We start from the raw sequence: 21720 nt of genomic DNA, 5'->3' as shown, positions 1-21720 counted from the left end.
CCCCCAGCAGCGCCCCGAGCCCGAGGGAAAACAGCCGCTCGGGCAAAAAGCCCTGAAAGCACAACGAAATGAGTGTTAATTTTTATTTTTTTTTAAATTTAATATTTAACCTTTCTTTAAAGATTAAATACGCTCTTGCTAGCGTGCAGCCTGCGAACACCCAGCCGCCGCTTGCACTAGCGGGGAAGGCAAGTTCCGCGAAGGTTTCCTGGGGTTTATTTTATATTTTTTTTTAATTTTGGGGGTTGCTTTTTCGGGGGCTGCACCTAGCGGAACGCCCGCACTCCGCCGCGGGCGCTGCCCCCGCCGCGGGCCGGGGACCCCCCCCGCACACCCCGAAGCCCCGAGGGGCGGCTGGCTACCTGTACCAGGCGAGTCCCCGCTCGTAGTTGCGGTCGAAGAAGTGGGGCTCGGCGCCGACGGCGCGGACGTCGGGGTGCACCCGCAGGAACTCCAGCAGCGCCCGCGTCCCCCCCTTCTTCACGCCGATGATGATGGCCTGCGGCAGCCGCTTGGTGCCAGAGCCGTTGAAGAAGCTGGAGATGGGGCTGGCGGCGTCGGGCGCTGCCCGCTGCTCCTCCAGGCTGCTCTCCTCGCCCGCCGCCCCCGGAGCCGGCGGCAGCAGCTGGGGCAGCGGCGGGGCGGCGCGGGGCGGTGCGGGGGAGCCGCGGGCGGCCAGCCCGGCGCAGGAGCCGGCGCAGGAGTAGAACATGTAGAGCCAGAGGAAGAGCATGATGAAGAGCAGCAGGAGCCTCCGCCTCAGCGGCGGCAGCGCGACGGGGACATCGAGGCAGCGGTTCAAGCGCTGCCCCATGTGCCCGCGGGCGAGCCGGGATGCATGGCTGGCGCTGGCCCGGCTCGGCTCGGCTCTGCCCGCCGCCGCATGGGCACCCCGAGCCCCAGCGCGGCCCCGCACGCGTGTGCGCGGCGCTGCCCGCCCGCCGCCCGCCCCAGCGCCGCTCTCCCGCCGCCGGCAGCGCAGGCAAAGGCAGCGGCGGCGGCGGGGGCGGGGGCGGGCAGCGGGGCCGGCCGACGGGCAGAGCCGCCACCCTATCACGGCCGCGCTCTGCCGCATAATGAGCCGGGCGGAGCGACCAACCGGCTGCCGGGGGCGGGGCGCGGGCGGGAGGGGGCGCGCCCATTGGCTGGGGAGGCGGCAGCGGGCGCGGGGGGGCGCCCCGACCCACTCCGGTCCGCGCCGTCGGGGGCGGCGGCTCCGCACCGGCCGCGATAGCGCTGCGGCCCCATCCCGCCGCGTCCGGGCCCGCTCGCCCGGCGCCTGCATGGGGCGGGGGGTTGGGGTGTCAGCCCCGGGCCCCGCAGCGCCGGGGGCTCGGTCAGGTGCCGTGCGGGGCGGCAGCGCCCGAACAGCCCCTCGCCCAGATTCCCGGGGAACTGCCGGGGACCTGCCGGGGACGCGCGGGGGACGGGGGACGCGCCGGTGGGACAGCCGGGGGCTGCGGGCGGACAGCCCTACCCGGCTCGCCGTGTGTAACCCGCATCTCCGCAGCAGGGAGCCCCTCCTGCCGTGGTGGGCCCTCGCCCCGGACACGCGGACCCTGACAGCCGAGCCCCCAGCCCCCCTGAGGGGGGGGGGGGTGCGCCCCCCTCCAGCTCTGCCCGGTACCCACCGCGCCACAGGGGCTCAGCCTGCCCCGGAGAAGGGCGCTGGCCCGGCCCCGAAGCCCCCTCTCGGTGCTCACCCTCCGGCCCCTCCGGAGCTGCCTCGGGGGTGGGCGCCGCGATCCCTGCAAGCCCTCGGGAAAGTCCTTTGGGACCAAAGGCGCTTGCCTGGAGGGGAGGCGGTGGGTGCTGATGCTTTCAGCAGCCCTTGTTCCCTGCCCCACACATCCGTCCAACGTGACGGTGGAACCTTCTCAAGGTCCGATAGATGATATTTAACAGACTTACCCGAGTGTAAATTCTGCCTGACCAAAGTGCCTCCTGCAAAGCTGTTCTGGATGTGGATCGGAACTGGGGTCTCCAGCATCATCTAGTGCTCTAAAACCACTAAGGAAAGGAAACTGGAGAGGTTTGCAATTTAGGGGCCACGGCTGGGCTCTCAGACACCCCGGCAAACATTTGCTAACAGGGACCTCTCTCCCCCGCGGGGGGGTTCACACGGGCAGCACCCCGGCTCCCGTGGCCTCTGGCTGAGGCACCCCTGCGCTGGCCGGCCCCCGGGCTTCCACTCAAGAATGTTAATCAGACTTGGCTTCATCCCTAAACAAGATTTAATGACGAAATAGTAAGTTTAATTGCTAGACTAAAGACAAGGGTTCAGAGGTCTGTCTGCTGTACAGACACAAAAGGGAACCGTTAGACAAGATATCGCAGTTCTGCATTATGCCTGTCAATCCACATTTCCCTCCGTTCCATTAGTGTCGCAGCTAGATTGGGATGACGGCAGCCGAACCCTCTCACCTGGTGGCCTGTCCCCGGCCAGGTTCCAGCTGCACACCCCACTGTGCCAGCCGCATCCCTCCTCTGGAGGCTGCAGGACGGAAAGAGAAGCGAGAAAGTCCCACTCCCCGCTCCCCCACGGCCGCAGGAAATTGCCAGCTGGGGCTCAGGCACTGGGGCATCATGGCGTTGGGGGCATCTCAGTCATGTCCTCCTCTTCCCCAAAGTACCTGGATTTACGCCTTCTTCTGATGCGCGTTGGCTTTTTGATGAACCACACCTTTTGCAGAGCCATATTTTTGGAACCCCCTGCCTGTACAAACAGCAGGTGAGATCTGCGGCAGACCACGTGTTGGGAGGGACATGTAGGGACCAAACACAACAGTCCACGAGAGCCAAATTCAGAGCGTTTGGCTAAGGAGACCCTTTCCACGACACCATGAGCACTGGGATCCTCCTCTCCAGGACCGAATCATGCCAGCGTTTTCCAAGGAGCCAGCGGGGACTTTGGACACTCTGTGGAAGTGCCTCAGCCAGCATTCATCCGGCCAGCATGTAACAGTGGCTTCAACACACGTGTGCAGCTTTTCTACCACATTTTTATTAGAAGATGCATAGATTTTGGTACTGCATTAGCTGCCCTCAGAGCACTGTTGCTTTAAGGGCAGAGCCAGGTTTTGCGGGAACCTCTGCCTTTTATTTTTAACTTTTGCTACCAAAGAAAAGGCAAATCTTTTCACCACCAAGTGCCTTGATTTTTTTGTCTGTCAGAAGTGATAGCATGATGCTGACTTCATACACCAGCTTTACAGCAAATCTTGAAAAGTGTCGTGGAAAAGTAAATTGTTCTGATCACACTAGAAGTGGTGTGAGCATCTTGTCAAACAATCTCAAACTACAAACTAGAGTTTACAAACTAATTAAACCAGGCAGATTGAAGAGGGGAAATAAGACCCTGAGAGCTGCACGACTCTCTAAAAGCTGCACAGCAGGTTAACACAGAGCTAAAAATAGTGCTTGGGCCACCCAAACCACCTCCAGTACCAGTGCCACTGGTCCCCATCCTTCCCGGGAGCAGGTATTTGCAAAGCAGATTTTGGGATGACGCAAGGAGATCGTTTGTGCTTTGGCTATGGAGTCAAACCAGCGAGCGATCCCAAAGCACTCCTCTGCTGTGCGAGAGAATAGATGGCACACTGCTGGGCTGCCTGTGCTCTGACGGGTGACACCAAGCAAGCAGAGATGAAGTGCAATTGCAGCAGGAATTGCTTTCTAGCTTCCCTCCGTGTGCTGGTACAGCTCTGCCAGCTGGCCCAGCCTGGTAATTGTGAAGAGAATTAAAGAGGGCACTTCCAAGCAAGGCATGAATCACAGCGGCGGGCAGGGATCATTCCATGGGTGACACAGGCTGGCTCTCCTGGACCCAGATTTACTCACCTCTTTACTCGGTGCTTTGTACTATTCAAAACCTGCTGCTTCTGCGTGCAGGTTGCTCCACTGCATGTTCCTACACCCATGAGGCAAGAGGAAAACCCTTCAGCTGGAATAAGTCTCCTTGTCCCTTACATCCACCAGCACCAGCCAGGATAACATCAACAAAATGTCACAGAAAGTTTGGTTTAAGCCCTTAATATATGTCAGCTGTAGCTTGTAAAAGTTGGATTGGCTTTTTAAGAAAAATAGCCCCAAGATAAGTTTTACTGTAACTGTATCTTCAGCAGTTGGATGTCAGGAGCTTTTTCCCTAGGAATGGCAAATTGGTAAGTGATCAGAAACAGCATCCGAGCAAAGGTAGGTCAGGAGTAGGGCTGAGCCCACTTGGTCCAAGCTCTCTTTGGAGCAGGAGGTGCAGGTGAGGCATGTTTTGACGAGAAGGTTGGGAACCAGTTGTGGCTCCAGCCTCCATCCTGACCCACCTGCCTCCAGCTGGAGCCTGCACATCTGCTTGGGAGTGTGCAGGTCCCCCCTGTACCTGCTGCCACCGTGACTGCTGGGCTCCAGCGAGGCTCACACGCTTGCTCTTGGCTCTTACACTTTGATTAACGTCCCAGCAGTTGTGGCAGGAGCATGCGTGTCGTGCCCCGCTGATGAGGGCAACAGAGCAATGGGGGCTACATGGTGAAGAACCCGGGGTTGGAGAGAAATGGGCACAAACAGCAACGCAAGACTGGGTTTGCTCTGTGTTGTGACTGCAGAGCCCTTGAATCATAATAGTGGCTGTCTTGCTAGCTGGTTAATCAATAAGTTAATTGAGCTGCATCAGTACAGTCTTGGGATCCCATTTCTTGGCGATTGATTGATGACAGCTGGCACTGGGAAGGTGCGGCTCCGGGCAGGGGGTCACAGTAGCGCTCAGTGGAGCAGCGCTGAGATGGGCCTGGAGGGTGCCCAGCTCTGCAAGACGCACTTGTTAAAACAGGGCGGAAAGCAGAGAGTGCAGCACACCTTCACGCTGAGATGATCAAAGTCCCCGGCGAGGACAGAGGAAGGAAGGGTCAAGTCTGCGGGCTTACCCCGCCAGCATCCACCCTGGAGGGCTCTTCCCAGGCCACGTCCCTGCAGCTGCAGGCATGTGCTTTCCAGCAGCTTCTTGGAGTCTGACACGAGGCAGCATCTCCCAGTGCTGACCCTATCCTCCTGGCCTGATGCTGAGTTTCACCTTGTTGCTTTGTCTTTTCCCAACTAGAAAATCCATACGTCTTTTCAGCAAACATTATTTTCCTGCCACTGAGCAAGGCAGTGCTGAAATGCTCAGCACCTTCTTTCTTTCTTCTGAAGTACAAAGAGCTGTCTGTCAGTGAAGGGCACACACAGCTCTTTAGAGATCTGCTGGAGCCAGTCCTGCTGGGGGTGGGGGGGGGGGGCAGGGAATAGGAGCAGGTACCCAAAATCAAGCCAGGGTGCTCTTGGTCCCAGTCCAGAGAGGATGCTGTTTTCCTGACACACTCCCAGTCCTGTTTGGAGGAAAGTAATTCACCATTTCATGATGTCAGCCGAGTGCACTTTCATGGGACAACAAGGCATTCTGGAGTATGTAACCCTGGAGTGTCCTGGCATAGAGTGACGGACAGAGAGGAGGTGACCAGCCACCACCACCTCTGTTTTAGGAACACAGAGCACCTAGCACACTGGGAGGAAGGGCTTTTGTGTGGGGCTTCTGCATGCTATTGTGTGTCTTCTTCCACATATATATCTATAATGGGTTTGTTGCCCTTACTGGTCTTTTGCAGTACACTGAGATGTTCCTCAGTCATGGGTCCATGTCCCCAGCCCTTGCCCCCTTGCAGGGTCCCGGGAGGAGAGATCACATATATCTTTATTCCACTTCTTCCACCCAAAGGAGTCCTCGGTGCTGTCCCCTCTATTCCTCTCTGCCACGTCTGTCGCACAGCCTGTGGGCTGGTGGCCTGCAGCGGTCTGGGAGCAGAGGGGAGCTGAGGGATGCTGGTGTACTTATCTCGTGTGCCTGTCAGCAGCTGCCTCTCCTTCTGTACTGCAGCAGCTCCATCACTGCGCACATCTGCTGGACTCATATTAATGTCACGATAGCGAGGGAAGAGCTGGGGGAAAGTGCCCAGGGCATCTGGGATTTTGTCCTGAAAAACGCAGGTGCTAACACCAACCAGCGGAGTCACAGCTTGCAGTGAGCGTTGTGTTGGTCAGGGCTGGTGACCATCCCAGCTGCGCACAGCCAGACGGTGGGGTTGGGCCACCCCGGGGTGAAAGGCAGCGGGGTGACTGTGGGTGGCATCACCGGCGCTCAAAACAGGTCAGCCACTACCCAGGGAAGTGCCCAGGGCTTTGTGCCATCCCTCTGCATGTAAGCCCAAGTGCCAGGCACTGCCCTCGAGCCCTCGGATGCGGCTCTACAGCCACGCCAGTGCTCAGGGACAGCCCAGGGACATCGCTGCCTCTTGCAACGTTTTGCTGCAGAGTCCCAGGCGTGCTCCCACCGGGGCAGTGGGCAGCACCGCTGTACAGATGTAAGAGGAGATCTTGTTTCTCTCAACCTGAAACCATTTCCTTTCCCCCACTGCCCTCCCTCCCCTCGCCCCTAATTTGTCCCTGGGGTTTTAATATCTATTTCTCCAAGTGCCACGGGCCAAATTTACTGCTCACATAACTCCACCGACTTCAATGGAGAAGAGCATTTAGGGTGCTCCAAGGAGGCGTAAGTAGGAGTGATGTGATGGAATTGAGTAAAGGAAAATACAGTCTGACTGTCAGGAAGAGTTTCCTACCAGCGAAATCTATAGACTGTGGAAGTTTCCCATGGGAACAAGCAGAAACCAAGTTGCTGAAGTCATTTTAAAACAGCACAAGAGAATAGGAAATCAGCTCAGTGACTGGCCAAAAGGAAAAGCGAGATGACATAATGCTACTTCTCCTTCTCTAATTTCTGCGGCTGCATTGCTTTGTCCATGGAATTATTTTCACGCAACTGGATTTCTCCTTGTTTTTTGAGAGATGCAATGGCCCTTGCTCCTTCTGGAGAGATTTCAACTCCTCTGCTAAATTCTGTCCTGGATTAAAGCAATACCCACTGCAGCCCCTGTTAATCCTCCCGTTATTCCTGCTGCTTGCAATCCTCTTCTGGGTTCTTCCCAAGCTTGTTCCCTGACTTACCTGAGTCGCTGGCTCCAGTTCTGTACTTTAGGTGGCTGTACAGCACGAGTCAGGCTAATCTGGGAACAGTGGCAGGGCTCACCCAGGCTACAGAAGCTGTCAGACACTGATCTGCAAGCAGGAGAGAGACCAGGGGTGGAAATCTTCCTACCTTCAGGGATCCTTCAGGTAGATTCCTGCTAGATCATCTGCTGGAAAATCACAAAGGTGATTAGCACACAGTGAAACAGTGCTTTCCCTGGTGACTTTTGGTTGTGATTACTGCCTGGCTGTTTTGGGCTCGGTGTGTAACACCAGCTCTGTGCACGCAGTGGGCATCCCTGCCTACCAGCCGGTGGCTTTCACAATCTCTTGCCCACGGAACTTCCTAATGTATTTATGAATGACTTAACATTCGCTCATCGTCTCAACATTAGCAACTTAAAGCTTGACTGCTAGCAACCTCCTACCTTGTACAGTTCCCAGATAATTACAGATTAGAACCAGCTAATTTTTATTTTTGTAAAGCTGTCAGAGATCTATGTTTGTTATTATTGTCTCCTAGGTTGCCAGTTGCATAAATACATATGTAAAACCCCCTTTGATCTCTTAAGTATAATGACACAGATTTATCAAATGTTTGCCTTTTTCTGTCTCTTTGAAAAGGCTGATTTATGGAGTGCAGTCCCTACCTCCCTTCCTCTCTTGAAATATGAAGTGTTTGTGAGCAGCCAAGGTAATATTTAATATCCTGCCAAGAATCCTTTGCACTTCCTAACAAATGAACTACAACCTAACCAAATGGTTCACATCTGTTTAGCCTCTTCTCCTTTTTAACTAAACAAATTAGCATTAGAATACCTGGGAGGCACACAAAGTCCCTTTCTAGATGACAGAACACAGACAATTATTAGCAAGGGGAGTAACTGTACTGAAAGGGGCAGGCATGGACCTAGCAGATGTTTTCACATCTCCTGTAGTGCCCATGAATGACCTGCGCCGCAGCGGACACGCTGCCACGGCCTTTTGAAGTGGGTGAGGAGTCCATTCACAGTCCCCTTCTGAATGAAAGCCGAGGCAGCAGCCTCAGCTGGTTGAATGTTTCATTTAAACCGCTTCCAGCAAAGATAAGTTTTGCTGGGTGTTCTTTCCCCCCCCCTGTAAATGGCTAAAATAAAGAGCATCGCCCCACTCCTGCCCACCCACTCGCCAAGCCTGGAGGCAGCGTCCTGCTCCGGAGGCATCGGGCACCTCTGGGTTGGTTTCTGTCCTCACCGGTGGCTCCTCATCCCCAGAGCATCCAAGCACCCAGCCTCACTGCCCTTTCTCTCTGTCAAATAATGTAAAATTGGGTTTTAGGGGAATCACAAGGTGTGAATGAACATCTGCGAAGTATATTTTTTAAAGGCTTCTTACAGCCTACACACAGGCAACTACACACTCATCCCCCTTCAGCCACGTGGGGCTGTCCCAGCACCCCCGTTCCCGCTGGAGTCTCACACACCTCTGGGTCAGGGGTCCGGGAGCAGGTCCTGGGGCTGAGGCAGGACGGGATGGGCGAGACGGGCTCTCGCACCGCGCTCCTTTAATTGGACTCATCGCTGGAGGGGGGGCAAACGAATCACATGTGGTATTAAGGCTAACCCTCGGCTTTTGTTGTAGATGGTTTGAAGAAGAAAACGCTCTAAAGCCTCACAGAGATGCTGCTATTAATATGTCATCTGAATAACAAGTGATCAAACCGAACAACAGCTACTACCAAAATGTGGCTTTGTAGCACGGGACCGCATGGGAGGCAGCAGGGAAAATCATTATGAACACACCAGTGGGGTGCAATTATAAATAAAAACAGCTCTGTAAAGGCTACAAAAGCAGCAGTAATCAGTCCAGGCTGTGGTTTAGTAAGGGCTGAAGACACTCGGGGAAGGTGCTATTTATTACCAGAGACAGGGACACCGCTGGATTAAGGGGTGCAACTTCAGGATAAGTCAACAGAGGGAGTTCCCTGCCACCGCGGCCGGGCGAGGCGCAGCCCGTCCGTCCCGCTGCAGGTCCGTGGCCATCGGCCCGGCTGGCCAGCACGGCCCCCCCCGCAGCCCCTGCGACGAGCAAAGCGCACGAAGGGCCGGCAGCGCTGGAGCAGGTGCCTTGGCTCCGAGCTGCCAGAGACACGGGCCACGGCTCCGATGGCAGAGCCCACCGGGGCTGAGCCCACCGGGGCTGAGCCCGGCAAGGCCGAGCCCGGCAGGTGGTCCGTACAGCTGTGCCCCACCAGCGCGGTGGCTCCTCAGCTCACCAGCACACCGGCAGGGAGGCTGCTCCCACGGGATGCGGTGCCGATGCTGATGGGGATGCTGGGGGGCTCTTGGGGGCCAGACCTGCCAGGAGCAGCACGGCAGTGCAGCAGACAGACCCCTTCCCGTCCCCAAATGGAAGCATTTACCAGCTACTGGCAGGTCCCGGAGGCAGTGCCAGGGCTGGCCGAGGTCCCCAGGGCTCCGACAGGGTGGGACAGACCCGCACCCCACGCAGCGCTGTGAGGAGCACAGGGCAGAGCCGCTGCGGGAGCATCTGCCTCCAGGTGCTGCCACCAGGCTCTTCCCACCGCACATTTCTGAAGAGAGGAGGGTTAATGAGCCTCACGCCCGATGCATCACCCGCTCCTGCCAGTCCGGGATCCCACTGAAAGCCAAGTGCATGTAACAAGCTAACAGTGGCCCTAAGCCGCAGGCCAGGGACATCAGACAGGGGAGGAGAGATCTAAATAATGTTCCTCTCTCTGCTGCTGGGTGACTGTGTGGCCCCGCGCATCCCGCTTCCCTCGGCATGCTGCGCTTTGCTTCCCCTTCCACGCTGGCTGGCAGCGGTTGGTGCGGGGATGGCCAAGGTGCAGCACGTCCATCACCCAGCCCTTCGGCGGCTCCGCGGTGAGAGTATCCCAGTATCCGTACGAACCTCCGAGTTCAGCTGATAAACTCGGGCTGTTCCCTTCCCTGTTTGGATACCATCCAGCAGCTCCCCTGGAAGCACGGCAGAAATGCCTTAATCACCTCGTTTGCATCTCTGTTTCAATTTTAATTTGATACAGTGCCTTCTCTCCCTGGCCAAAAAAAAAAAAAAAAAAAAAAAAATCCCAAACATCTCCCAGCCTTTTTCAGCTTTCTCGGGGCACCGGTGGAGCCCTCCTGCCCACCTGGAAGCTCTGTCCTCCCCAGCACCATGGGCTGGTCTCTACCCCACCTGCAGGGATGCTGCTCTCCCTTTCCCCCTTTCTTGCTTTTCAGTGGAGGAAGATGGGCAAAATGTCCCAACTGGTCCCAGTTAGGGACAGTTCAGTCAGTCTGGGAGATCAGAGCCCTTCTGCTTCCAGTCACTCAGGGCAGTTCCCCGAAGTCTGTGTTTCTGTTTAAGTCTGGCTACAGCTGCAGTTTAGATGGGTACAAGCAATGCTCTTTATAGAATGTTTTGTGAAAAAAATGTATGGAAGGGAAGCTGTGGTTACAATAGGAAGTGTTAGAGAGGGGAGCAGGGGACAGAACATGTGTCTTGTACAGCAAAACCGGGGGAAAAAAACCTCAAGCACCAACCTGCCCTGGCCTCTGGGGCTGCACACACCTCTGAGGTGTGAAAACCTCAACTCAGGTATCACACTGCCTCGCTCGACAGGCACAGCTGCAGCAGGACTCGTAGAAAAGTGGGAATACAGGTGTGAATTTAGGGCAACTTTCCTAGCTCTAATGGGGATGGCCAGGCACCCTCCCTTCTAGGCACGTCTTTTTAGTCCTTGCTGTCGCTAAAGCACAAGGACCATGGCAGCAGCACAAGGACCACAGCTGCAGCACAAGGACCATGGCAGCAGCACAAGGACCACAGCGGCAGCACAAGGACCACAGCTGCAGCACAAGGACCATGGCAGCAGCACAAGGACCACAGCGACAGCACAAGGACCGTGGCAGCAGCACAAGGACCAGTGCAGCAGCTCCCTGCCAGCTCCCCAGTCTGGTATCTGCCTACTCCACTCAGAGCATCACTTCAGAGGTGTCAGCAGCAACGCCCAAACAAGCATTTGGGAGCAGTAACCTCTCAGGGACTCGGGGAAACACAAGGTACCTTCCCAGAATGGATAAATGCACCAACCTGAACTCGCATGAGCCCTCTGCCAAATCGTCAGTTCTCGGTCCAAGGCCTGGAGGTGCCAGAACTGGTTAGGAGCGGTAGGAAAAATGTCTCCACATTGTGGGAAAACAGCTCGTTTTGCCAACCTTGTTCTGTGAAACAGTTGAACCGTGCCTTTTTGAAACACTGGAAACTAAACCCCAGCCCGAGGCGCTGACCCGGCTGGAAAATCTTCAGTGCAAACAGTTAAAAGTCTGGAAGCAGAAAAGCAGAGGTGACGGAAAGTGTACGAGGCAGAGCTGATGAGAGTTATTCCTGCCAGCTCTTTTAAACACATGCACTTCTGATGGTGGTCTAAATGGCTTTGGGACACTGCACACATGCTGTGCTTGAAAGACCCCCTCTTCTTTGGGCCAGGGAGCCTCTGACCGCTCTGGGCCTGAGCAACCTTTCGGAGGGGCAGGGACCCCTGCGACGTGGCAACCCAGACCACCGCAGGGCACAGTGACTATCTCACGTTCAAGAAATACTGAAAGCTCGGTCGACAGAAGGGTTTGGAAAGCAGCTCCAAACCTTGCTAACCTTTGCGTCAAAGCCCTGCAAGTCTGCAGTACGTTTACTTCGGAGGGAGCTGAAAAACATCAATGGAGCCACCCAGCAAGTCACAGTCTGAGGGACCCTCATGGAGGAGGGTCCTCCGCAACGGCACTTCTGAATTCACAACTCACTTGTCATCGTTGACTCCAAATCAACAACACGCTGTTTGGGAGGTGATGAACATTGGAACCAGACTCTGACTTGTCTTTGGCAGGGTCAAGTGCTGGACACGCACCCACAGGGGACATGCCCTGCCCTGCAGGACTGACCTTCTCCATGACTGGAAGAAGAAATAGCAGCACCAAGAGGCAAGGGACCGGCCGAAGGACACGCCACCAGCGCGAGTGGCATCCTGCATCCCACAAGCCCTCGCCGGGGCCGGCTCTCTGCCTGGTTAAGAAACACCATCGGGAACAGCCTGCAACGGAGCTTCTAGCATTACCACCTCCAGCAGAGCTCCTTGGTAGGCAAACAGTGCTGATATTTCTGTTTTAACAGCAAAGTGTTCTGTAGACAGCCTGTGTTTCCAAGGAAGGGGGAATATCTAATCGCCTCTGGAGAGCAACCAGAACAACACGCTTTCTATCTGTAATGATAATGATTTCTAATAGTATCACTCTATTTCCATTCCTGCTCTCCTGGGATTGTCAGAACTGAAAAGGACGTGTGTGTTTTGTGTAAGCCTTGAAATGCCGTGGCCTGGCTGAGTGGGAAACGCTGCTGGAGCCAGGAGAGTGTGAATGTGTTACTCTGCTGGGGCAGATTATATCGGAGATTGATACAGGAAGTGAGAAAAAAAAAAACACAACCCAGTGGGGGAAACGAGAAGGGAAAGAGCTGTGTGCGCAGGGGTTGGGTTTCCTCACTCAAGCTGGAACAAAGCGCAGAGCCCAGCGGACTGCCTGGCCTGCCGGGATGCCTGCCATGCTGCGGTACCGCGAGCGGCTTCACGCAGGACCTGGGGTCTCCTTGCAAACCCAAGAGCTTGGGGCGATTCACAGGCGCGTAGCTCAGCTCCCCACGCTGGCCTGCCGGGATCAGGCGACTTGCTGAAGGTCTGAGCAAAGAAGAGGAGCAGGGGGGAACCCAGTGCCAGCTCTCTGCAAAGCTCCCCAAACCATCAGCCTTTTTACAGGGTGTACGGAAAAATGGGTACAGGACTGACAAAAACATAAGCTATTTATTTGCCCAACGAGGTGAAATGTCACCGTGCCTGTTTTACAGCTGGAGCACATTTCTCCAACAGAGATCTGGAAAGAATGAAGATCCCCTGAGCCTCAGGGCTACTGTTTTATCCACAAAACCACACAAAAGGTTTAAAATCCAAATAGACTAAAACCAGCTTCATCCTTGAGTCACTGGCTCAGATTTCTCTGTGAGCTTCGCTGCAGGCTTCTCGTGGTGCCCACTGCAACGGCAACAGCAACACCTAGATGGGACCCTCCCGGCTACCAGCAGACCCAGTGGCAGGAGGGACATGGCACATTGCTGCTATTTTTTTCACTACCACATACATAGCAGGTATTCTGCAGGAGGACCAATTCACGGCAAGATCCTGAGTAACCGGGATAACAGGATGACAAACAACTTACATTCAAGTTCTCTCAGTGGGACAAGGGGAAAAAAAACCAAACTACATTGCAATTCTACATCGGAGCTGCTGTTTCGGATTCAAGGAGCTGTGCAAAGCCTGATGCTTATATGGCCCAGCACGGAGATGCAGGATGCCCAGGTTTAACTCCCAGCATTGCCCCGGCTGCACAAAGCGATCCCAGCTGGACACAATGACACACCTCACCTGCCTCTCCCCCTGCGGAATGTGGGCAGCAATCAGCAGTGCTGGGGTAGGGATGGCTGACATTAATCCTCCATGTACGGTCACAGGGACCACAAACACCCCTGGATGAGGGCAGATGCTTTAGTATTTGTTCCATTTCCATAGTGGTACCAGCCACTGTGCACTGTCCATCAAAAAGGACACCTGAGTGCACCTACTGTGCTACCCGTCTGCAACCAAGATTCCAGTTTGGTAATGTTTTTATTTTCAAAGCACATGCAACAGCAAAACGTCCTAAAGGCAGTAAAATGACAGCAGATGGCTTCATCCGTACCTGACACATAGCCATTCCGTGGCAAAGCAGAGAACACCTTCTAGATGCAAAAAGCTCTTTTCTAAGAAAAAAAAAAAAAAAAAAAAAAAAAAAAAAAAAAAAGGGGTCTTTCTTATTTTCAAATCCCAGATCCACTCATTCTAAACCCAAGCTTTCTCTCCAGGCCACAGCAACTGGGCGTGGAGACGCTGGTGCAACTCAGTGACCTGCATTTTGCAGACACTCGGTGATGATTACTAAGCTCCTGTCTAGCCCTAAAACCCGTGAATGTTACACATTTTGGCCCAAGACATGAAGATGACTGCTCTTCAAAATGGAACCACAGGTATGTCTTTGGGACCTTTAATCAAAACGGAGTTTGTCAGGACAGCACCCGGTACTTGCAGGCTATCCTGAAGCCTGGCTCTATAATGACTTAGGAGAAAACCACAACCCTCCTGTTTCAGCACCACTTTCTGCCTCTGGGAGCAAAATCTGTGGGTTTTGTGAGCCATCTGTTCTTTTCAGGTTCCTCTCCCAGCTAAAGGTTGACCAAATCCTTTGATTTTGCACAAACCCATTCCACTCCCATGCAACTTAGTTTCAATGTGCTTTTTGCACAATAAACCCGTATTTCACATGCTGTCCTTGCTCTTGCAGTGAGCCAGAATACCGCTGCTGCAAGAAATGCCACAAAACTTATCCAATACCTTTGCGATTAACTGAACCGTACCAGGGTTTCAATCATAAATGAATTATTTAAAACAGATTTTGAGCACTCATCTCCTTTTTTTAACAGTATGCACTTTATTGCAGAGAAGACTGGATGCGTTTTTAAAACAAATTCAGGAGCTGCACAGCTTCCAGACATTTCTACGAAGTGTTGCCCACAGTAACTCGAGTACAACAGAGTCCATCAGTCGAACAGTAAGAGGGAACTCAGTCCTGTCATCTGCAGTCACTTGAGAGAGTCAGAAAATCTTACAATTGATTACTGCAGAGCCATGTAAAACAGGTGGCTCTGCTCCTGCGAGCACCTCCGCCAGCAGAACAGAGGTTAACCGTGTCACTCCTGATTTATACCAGCATAACCGAGACCAGAAGTTAGGCCTGGATCATGAAAGCAGCCAGTGAAGATTTTATGTCAGCGTGATACGCACGTGGTGGCAGATTTGTGACGTTTCCCAAAGGGCTTTATTCGGGATCAGATTAGAGACAGTGTCTCCTATTTCAGTTGTTACTGTATCTTTGGATCTATGCACAACTGTGCTGCCCAGTCCCTCTCCACATGGGAAAGAAATCTTGGCGTGAAAACAAATCAAGTCGTAACAGGCACTAACTACCACAATAAACTATAACACAGCCTTTGTCTGCCCTGGATGCTGCTGCCTTTAGAAGCATCCCAGCAGGTCACAGCCAGCCCCAGGTAGGCTGAGGGTGAGCCACAGCCCCAGAGTGGGATCGCAAGCACATTAGACCATGGCTAGAAATGTTCTTCAGTGTATCAGTTAACAAAGATAATGCATTTTCCTAATGAGACCATCCACAATAATTGCTTTTGAGAGATGCTGGTCGCATCAGTAATTTGAACATTGCAGTATTAGATAAAAATTCCCGTGTGTTTTGTTTTTTTTCCTGTAAAATGTCTTTCCTTATCAATTACAAACCCCATAAGTGAAGCCTTCTCTCTGAGCCACCACAGTGTGATACTAAATACAGTTCAAGCTCTTGATGCAAGTCCAGAGCTTGTCCGAGGACACCAAGACCGAACAGGCTGGCACAAGACACATTAGCATAGAAAAGCCTTAAAACTACCAGACTCTGAGATCTGGTTCTCACCTCCTACACCTTTTCAAAACTTCACTGACATAAACAGCAATGGCAGTTTCTACCAGCTGAAGATCTGACACATGGGACTCAAATCCTAATGACGTAAAACCACATGGGAGTTCGAAATTCCCCGTGATGGATGTACAGTAGAACAGCTCAAGAGTGTGTTCAAGGTATGTGCTATAAAAGCGCTGTTCATCTGGAGTTTGTTTAAATGCTGATGTGTAGTGTGCTGAAAGCCAGTTTTCTTTATGCCTTTAGCATTGTGCCAGCTGTATGAAAGCTAAAAATCTATGGGGGTGAATGGGAACCTTGGGAAAAGTAACTGATTGAAAAAAGCCTCAGAAACTGAAGGCTTCTGTGCGACACCAGAGCGGGGATGGCACAGATCGAGATGAGAAAGAGTTCACCCAACCCACCATGTGCCTCAAAGCTTAATTTGGAAAGGATGCTCGGGGAGGAGGGGTGATAAATCATTCATCTGTCGCTTCCCGATGGCTTCGCCAAGGCTGCCAGTGCAGGCGGTTAGTAAGTGTGCGCATGTGACTAAGTAAAAACCTATCGACGAGACAAGAGACCACGACCCATGGACACTTCGGAAAGCCATCCCAAAGTGATGTGCTTCTGACGTAGGCTAAATTGAAATTTGTGATGAGTGAACAGGGCCTGAGGCTCACAAATGCTTTAAGCTCTCATTCCCCTTTAGAAGAAAATAGAAAATTATCACATGAAGTGGTCACCAGGCACAAATGATTCTTCTTCAAACAGATCCCCACAGGCTTCCCCCTTGTAATTACTAAAATGTACTACCTGATGTGCCACGAGGACGACAAGTAATTGACATTTAAGGCAATCTAATTTCCATAGCCCTCCCATGACTTTCACCGAGCAGATCGCCTTTGTCTTCCTTCTCCAGGAAAGATTTCTTGCACGTGAACATGACAAGCAGCAGCATCGGCAGATGCCACAGGCTGCAGAAGAAGAGCTTCCTGGAGCTGCTGCGGTCTGCATCCCTGTAGAACCGAAAGGCGAGGTAGGAGATGTAGAGGTTGATGGGGAGCGAAATGACGGGGAAAGTCCACGTGGTGATGTCGAGAACCGGAGCCACCGTTGAGAGTCCTATTAAGGCCAGGCAGTGACGCAGAGCCACGCGCCTGCACAGCTCCGGGTGGGTGACAGACATCATGCAGTACCCTCCTCGGGAGTAATCTTCCCGCAGACCCCAGCTCAGGGCGTTGAAGTGAGGGAACTGCCAGGAGTAGAGGATTCCTCCTAACAGTAACGCACCTGCAGTGGGGGAGAGAGAAGGAAACACGCATCAGAGGGCCACGCAAGAAGCGCTGCATAAAGGCCTGAGCAGGTGAAGGCTGCGTTTGCAACCGAGCAGCGCTGCGGCCCCATCACAGCGCCCTGTGCCGCAGACAAGGCATGTGCTGGGAGACAACACGTTCTGTTGTTAACGGCACTTACACAGGGTTGCGCATGGTGGTTCTTCCGTTTTTGGAGCGTTTAATTTGCAAAGCATTTCAACAAGTCACTTCCTCCTAATGAACCATCACTAATTGGTTTCTGCACCAATTCAGTCTCAACCTGAGGGAAGACTGATGGAAATGAAGCAAAGTTGGGCAGGAGGCTGTTTTCCTGGGAGCCTCTAGCTCCTACTCCCAGCTTCCCGAGTTGGTGCGTCTACAGAAGAACAAAGCCCCTGGGCAGAGCAGTGTCACACCACCCAGAACCACGGAGCCCTGCTCAGTGACAGCAGAAGAGGAGTGTAAGCGCTTCCTCCCGAGCACTGGGAAAACGCCAGCACCCTGGCAGCGGGGAGCACGGCCAAGCTTTCCGTTTGCCCGGTGCACGAAGGGAGGGGATTGCTCACGGCAGGGAGCGCCTCCACTACGGACCTTGGGCAGGAGGCAAAACTGGCAGAAGCTGCTGAGGAGGTGACAGAAGATGGAAAACTTCTTACTCCTTCCAACCAACTGCAGGAACTTCTATGTAGTTTGATCAAGTAACTCTTATTACCACCAGGTAGCTACTTTTACACTCAAAAAGCAGCTCTGGAAGCACCACATTCTTCACAGCTGTTCTCAGGATGGGGCTTATCAAGGCAGAAGCAGCTTCTAGGCTGATTTCAGTGAGCTTCAAGGAGGCCTTCGGACTAAACTCCCTTCACTCATTTTGTCTGAAGACACAAAAAATCCCCCAAGGCTGTTGCACATTATGAGCATTCCTGGATTTTCCTTTTGTTTCCCCAGCTCTCAAACACTCTGCTCTGGCATTAACACTTTCTTTACATCTCCCTGCCTCCATGAGCTCATTCTCTATGGAAACTACTTCTCAGCTGGAGCCGTGAGTCTATCATTTTCTTAATGACTTGACAGAAACAGAAACAGCAACACTTATCTGCACACAGGTTAATGTATTTAAATTCTTCCCCAAACACTACTTCTTCCCCAGCGACTGCTGGGGCTCGAACAAAGACCAAGTGACTGTCTCCTTTAGAACTGCTTCACGGTTCACAGCTTCTCCCCGTCTGTTCTGGCTGTATGTTCCCTGGGGCTGTGCATGTCTAGTTCACGTCTTAAACAGTGCACCTTGCACTGCTGTTGTCATGCAAATAATAATCTAAGTTTGCAAAAAAGGCGCTTTTTTGGCCCTACCTTATCAGCCAGTGAAGGAACGGTTCATTAGCCTTAATGGGGGTTTCCAGTTGCTTATAAGATCCAGGAGTGGTATAAAAGACTTGTCTCATTGCTTTTTAAACTGAGCAACAAATACTCCATTAGGTGAGCACAGGGCTCTGAAAGCTGATTATATGAAGCATGGAGACAGACGCTCATATACTGGGCCTGCAGCATTCGGAACAACATTGCCTGTCACTAATTACACGTGATTTTCTGGACTACAGCCCAAAACACTTGCAAATCCTCCAATCGATCCTCCTAAAGTCAGCTTTCAGGGTGTGGATGCTTAGCACCTTCTATAAACCATCTCTTTTAGAAGACGGTTGGAAATAGTGCGCCCCAAAACTACCACTAATTTCAGAAAATCATGGCAACAAAAGTAGTTTTAGCCCTAACAAACCAGGATTTGATTCAGTTCTGCTGAAACCTAAGGGAGTAGCTTTACTGTAAAAAACAGAAATAAAACTTAGTCAAGGGGTAGTAATCCCTATACCAGGAGAAACAATTGGGAAAATGTTCTTGTAATATGTCATTCTTTAGCTTTTTCCTATTCTTGTAAAACATATCACCGGAGGCAAGATCCTGAATGTGATATAGGAATATTTTTCAAGTTTCACATCTGAAGCGCTTCAGAGCCATTAGCTTGTCATTTTTCAGAACTCAGCGAAAGGTGAGTGACAATTCCCCGTCAGCTGAGGGAGGTTAAGGGGATGGAGCCCGGGCCAAGGCAGAGGCTGTCCCTGCTTCCCACGGTGATGGAGCAACCCACTCCTCATCTGCCACAGGCTGCATCCTTGTGTTTCGGCTGTAACATGGGCTTTGCTTACTCGATTGTTCAAATGTTGTGTGCAGCCAAGCTCAACACACACCCTAAACCTCAAACACACAAAAACCTTTAACAGTTCTCTAACTGTAACACCATTAAAAAAAAAAAAAAAAAAGTCATCTGGAGAAACTTTTAAACACAAACAGACCGACTAAACTACTGGAGGCTGGATTCCCATTTACAAAGCTCTGGTTTTTACATGCAAGCCTTTGGAATTTAATTACTTTGATTACATTACAACCATTGAGATAATTGATATTTTACAGAGAAGCTGAACAGTAAAACAATTTAATAGCCCATTATGAGGATTTTAAGTGACCCGATCTTTTGGTTAGTTTCCCATGTGCCTTGGACATCCTGTAATTTCCTCTGCCCAGGCTGAGATTGTCAGGTTGTCAGAGATTTTTAAGTGTCACGTAAGACTGATGACTTGCAAAGCACAGCACATGGTAGAGCACAATTCAGCATCAAATGAGCCCACAGTAGGAATCCTGTCAAGCCCAGAGCAGACACTGTAATACTCATTAATTACTAGATGAATGTTAACTATGTCATAATTAGGTCAGCAGTGTTTTTAAGCAATATTACAGCGAGACTAACTCTGGAGACTAACCTGGTTCAAACTAGCGCAGAGCCTACTCTGCTGCCACTGCGCAGCTCCCAACAGTTTGGGAAATCAGTTTAATCAACACAAATCTCCTTGTTCTCTGTGGAGTTTATAATTAAGTGAAGACCAGATGAGGTCGTTCACAGCCGTAAGATGTGGAGCTGGCACAGAGTTTGCAAAGCAGAGCCAGCATCCAAGCCGAGCCACGGCGCTTGCTCGGGCAGCGGGAGGCAGCCGGCACCCCGGGCACCGCAGCCCGGCGGCTCCCCCGGCCCCTCCGCAGCACCGGGACACCCGAGGGCAGGCAGGACAGCAGGAGCTCACACCAGATCCTGCAGCTTTCCCACAACTGTTTATAAATGGCAAGATTGCAAATACCTGCCTTGTGCGTATCCCCAACTCCTCGGCTTTTTTGGCCTGATTTTTAATAGCTGCAGATTTAGCCCGATTGCGACCACCTCCAAACTGCTCACCCTCCTGGTGTGAGAACCCAGGGCAGCCGCGAGCAGACACTTGCAAATCCTGATAACTTGGTGAACAAGCCCTGTTCAATTTTGGAAAAAAAATGAAGTCTATTTAGGACCCAGGTTTCCAGTATTCTTCCCCTCTTTGTGCAAAACATGTCTAAAATGTTTTCTTGCGGAGTTCCTACTGTTTAACCACTTTGTGCTAGCTTAAACCATCTCAAAAGTTGCAGGACTGCAGAGGAGCAGGTAGGTCCGACAGCACCCACAGAGTTAAAGGTAAACAATAGGCTTTACTGTTCATCATGAATGTTAAGGTTAAGCTGTTTTTCATGTCCTAAATACTCTTATTAGTACTTAAATAGTAATAGATTTTCTTTTTAATAAACAAGAACAAGCTGAGGGTTTTATTTCAATAGCTAAGAAAAAGCAAAAATGTCAGCTGGCATCGAAGAAGGTATAAAATGGTTCGTACTTTCTGTAAATATATTTTTATCTAGTGAAATACTGAAGCTTTATAAATTGCACTTTTCCTAAAACAAACACGACACTAAATTCTACAGTGACTTGGAAACTGCTTGACAAGACGTTTTAAGGTTCAATAAATTTGGGTAAAACTTGGAAATAATTGTAAGATGAGACTTCCAAAAGCAACTAGTGACAGCGGGCTTGCAAACCACAGCAGCTGACAGTCTAATTTTCAAAATTGCAAGAGCAAGAAGCATCCACCTCTGAAATTACGCTCTTCATGGTGTAAAGAAGGCACTGTGGTACCTCTTTGATTAAAATTTTACATTTTTCTCCTTTTAAAACAATTATCTGATGACCTCATTTGCTGGATGTTCCAAGTCTCAGGCGAGGGAGCAATGTCAGCACCCGAGCCCACCGAGTTTTTGGCCTCTCTGCTAAGCAGAGCACCTATGAGCAGGAAACTGGAGATGGTTTTTAGGGTGTAAGCCCTTGCAGGGTGTGAACTCTGGCCAGTGGTTAACACAAGGGAGAGGAGAGCATAGCAATCAGGTGGCCACAGCTTCTTGTCCTGCCCATCCTGGGCTTATGCTGGGATCAGTGACCCACGGATGGGAAGCTCCAGATCCCAGTGCAAGTCCCCAAACTTCTCAGTCCTGTAAAGGATGTAAGAGGTTCGATTCTATACGGCATCTACTCAAGAAAGAGTGGGCACATTCAGCTGCCAAGCTATCAGTGCCAACAGAAATCATGCTGGTAGCATCACTCTGAGCGAACAGTTTCATTCATGCAAAGCAACCTCAGGACCACAAACCTATTTTCTCATCCCCTAAAGGGCAGAAGTAGTGTTTGGATGCTGCTTGACCATCTCGTGCTGAGGATGTCACTCTCTTAAGCAGCGATCTGAAATACGCCTCTTACACGCTGGCAATACCTTTCATCAAGGAGCTTTATACGTTGTGCAGTTGGCACGTGGAGCAGTAGCGATGATTTCACGTGCAGCTGAATTGTTTCTTAAACAAGGCACGAT

The 21720-nt window shown here is 51.9% G+C and overlaps 2 protein-coding genes across 2 annotated transcripts in view; both read right to left on the bottom strand.

Annotated features, from left to right (window-relative positions):
• The window catches only part of LOC308054431 (heparan sulfate glucosamine 3-O-sulfotransferase 3B1-like), a 44583-nt gene extending 29302 nt beyond the window's left edge, over positions 1-15281 (bottom strand). Inside the window, exon 1 of the mRNA XM_080367281.1 lies at positions 363-15281. Coding sequence (XP_080223407.1) covers positions 363-1285 — 923 coding nt within the window. The 5' untranslated portion in view covers positions 1286-15281. The remainder of the gene's footprint in view (positions 1-362) is intronic.
• A 151-nt stretch (positions 15282-15432) lies between these two features.
• COX10 (cytochrome c oxidase assembly factor heme A:farnesyltransferase COX10) overlaps positions 15433-21720 on the bottom strand; it is a 104197-nt gene continuing 97909 nt past the window's right edge. The window contains exon 7 of the mRNA XM_080367288.1: positions 15433-16928. Within this exon, the coding sequence (XP_080223414.1) occupies positions 16486-16928 (443 nt within the window). The 3' untranslated portion in view covers positions 15433-16485. The remainder of the gene's footprint in view (positions 16929-21720) is intronic.

This window comes from Falco punctatus (genome assembly GCF_963210335.1).
Source record: "Falco punctatus genome assembly, chromosome: 1".
In the NCBI taxonomy this organism is placed as follows: Eukaryota; Metazoa; Chordata; class Aves; order Falconiformes; family Falconidae; genus Falco; species Falco punctatus.
The sequence above is the reverse complement of the archived record's forward strand: the minus strand, read 5'-3'. Positions and strand labels throughout refer to the sequence as shown.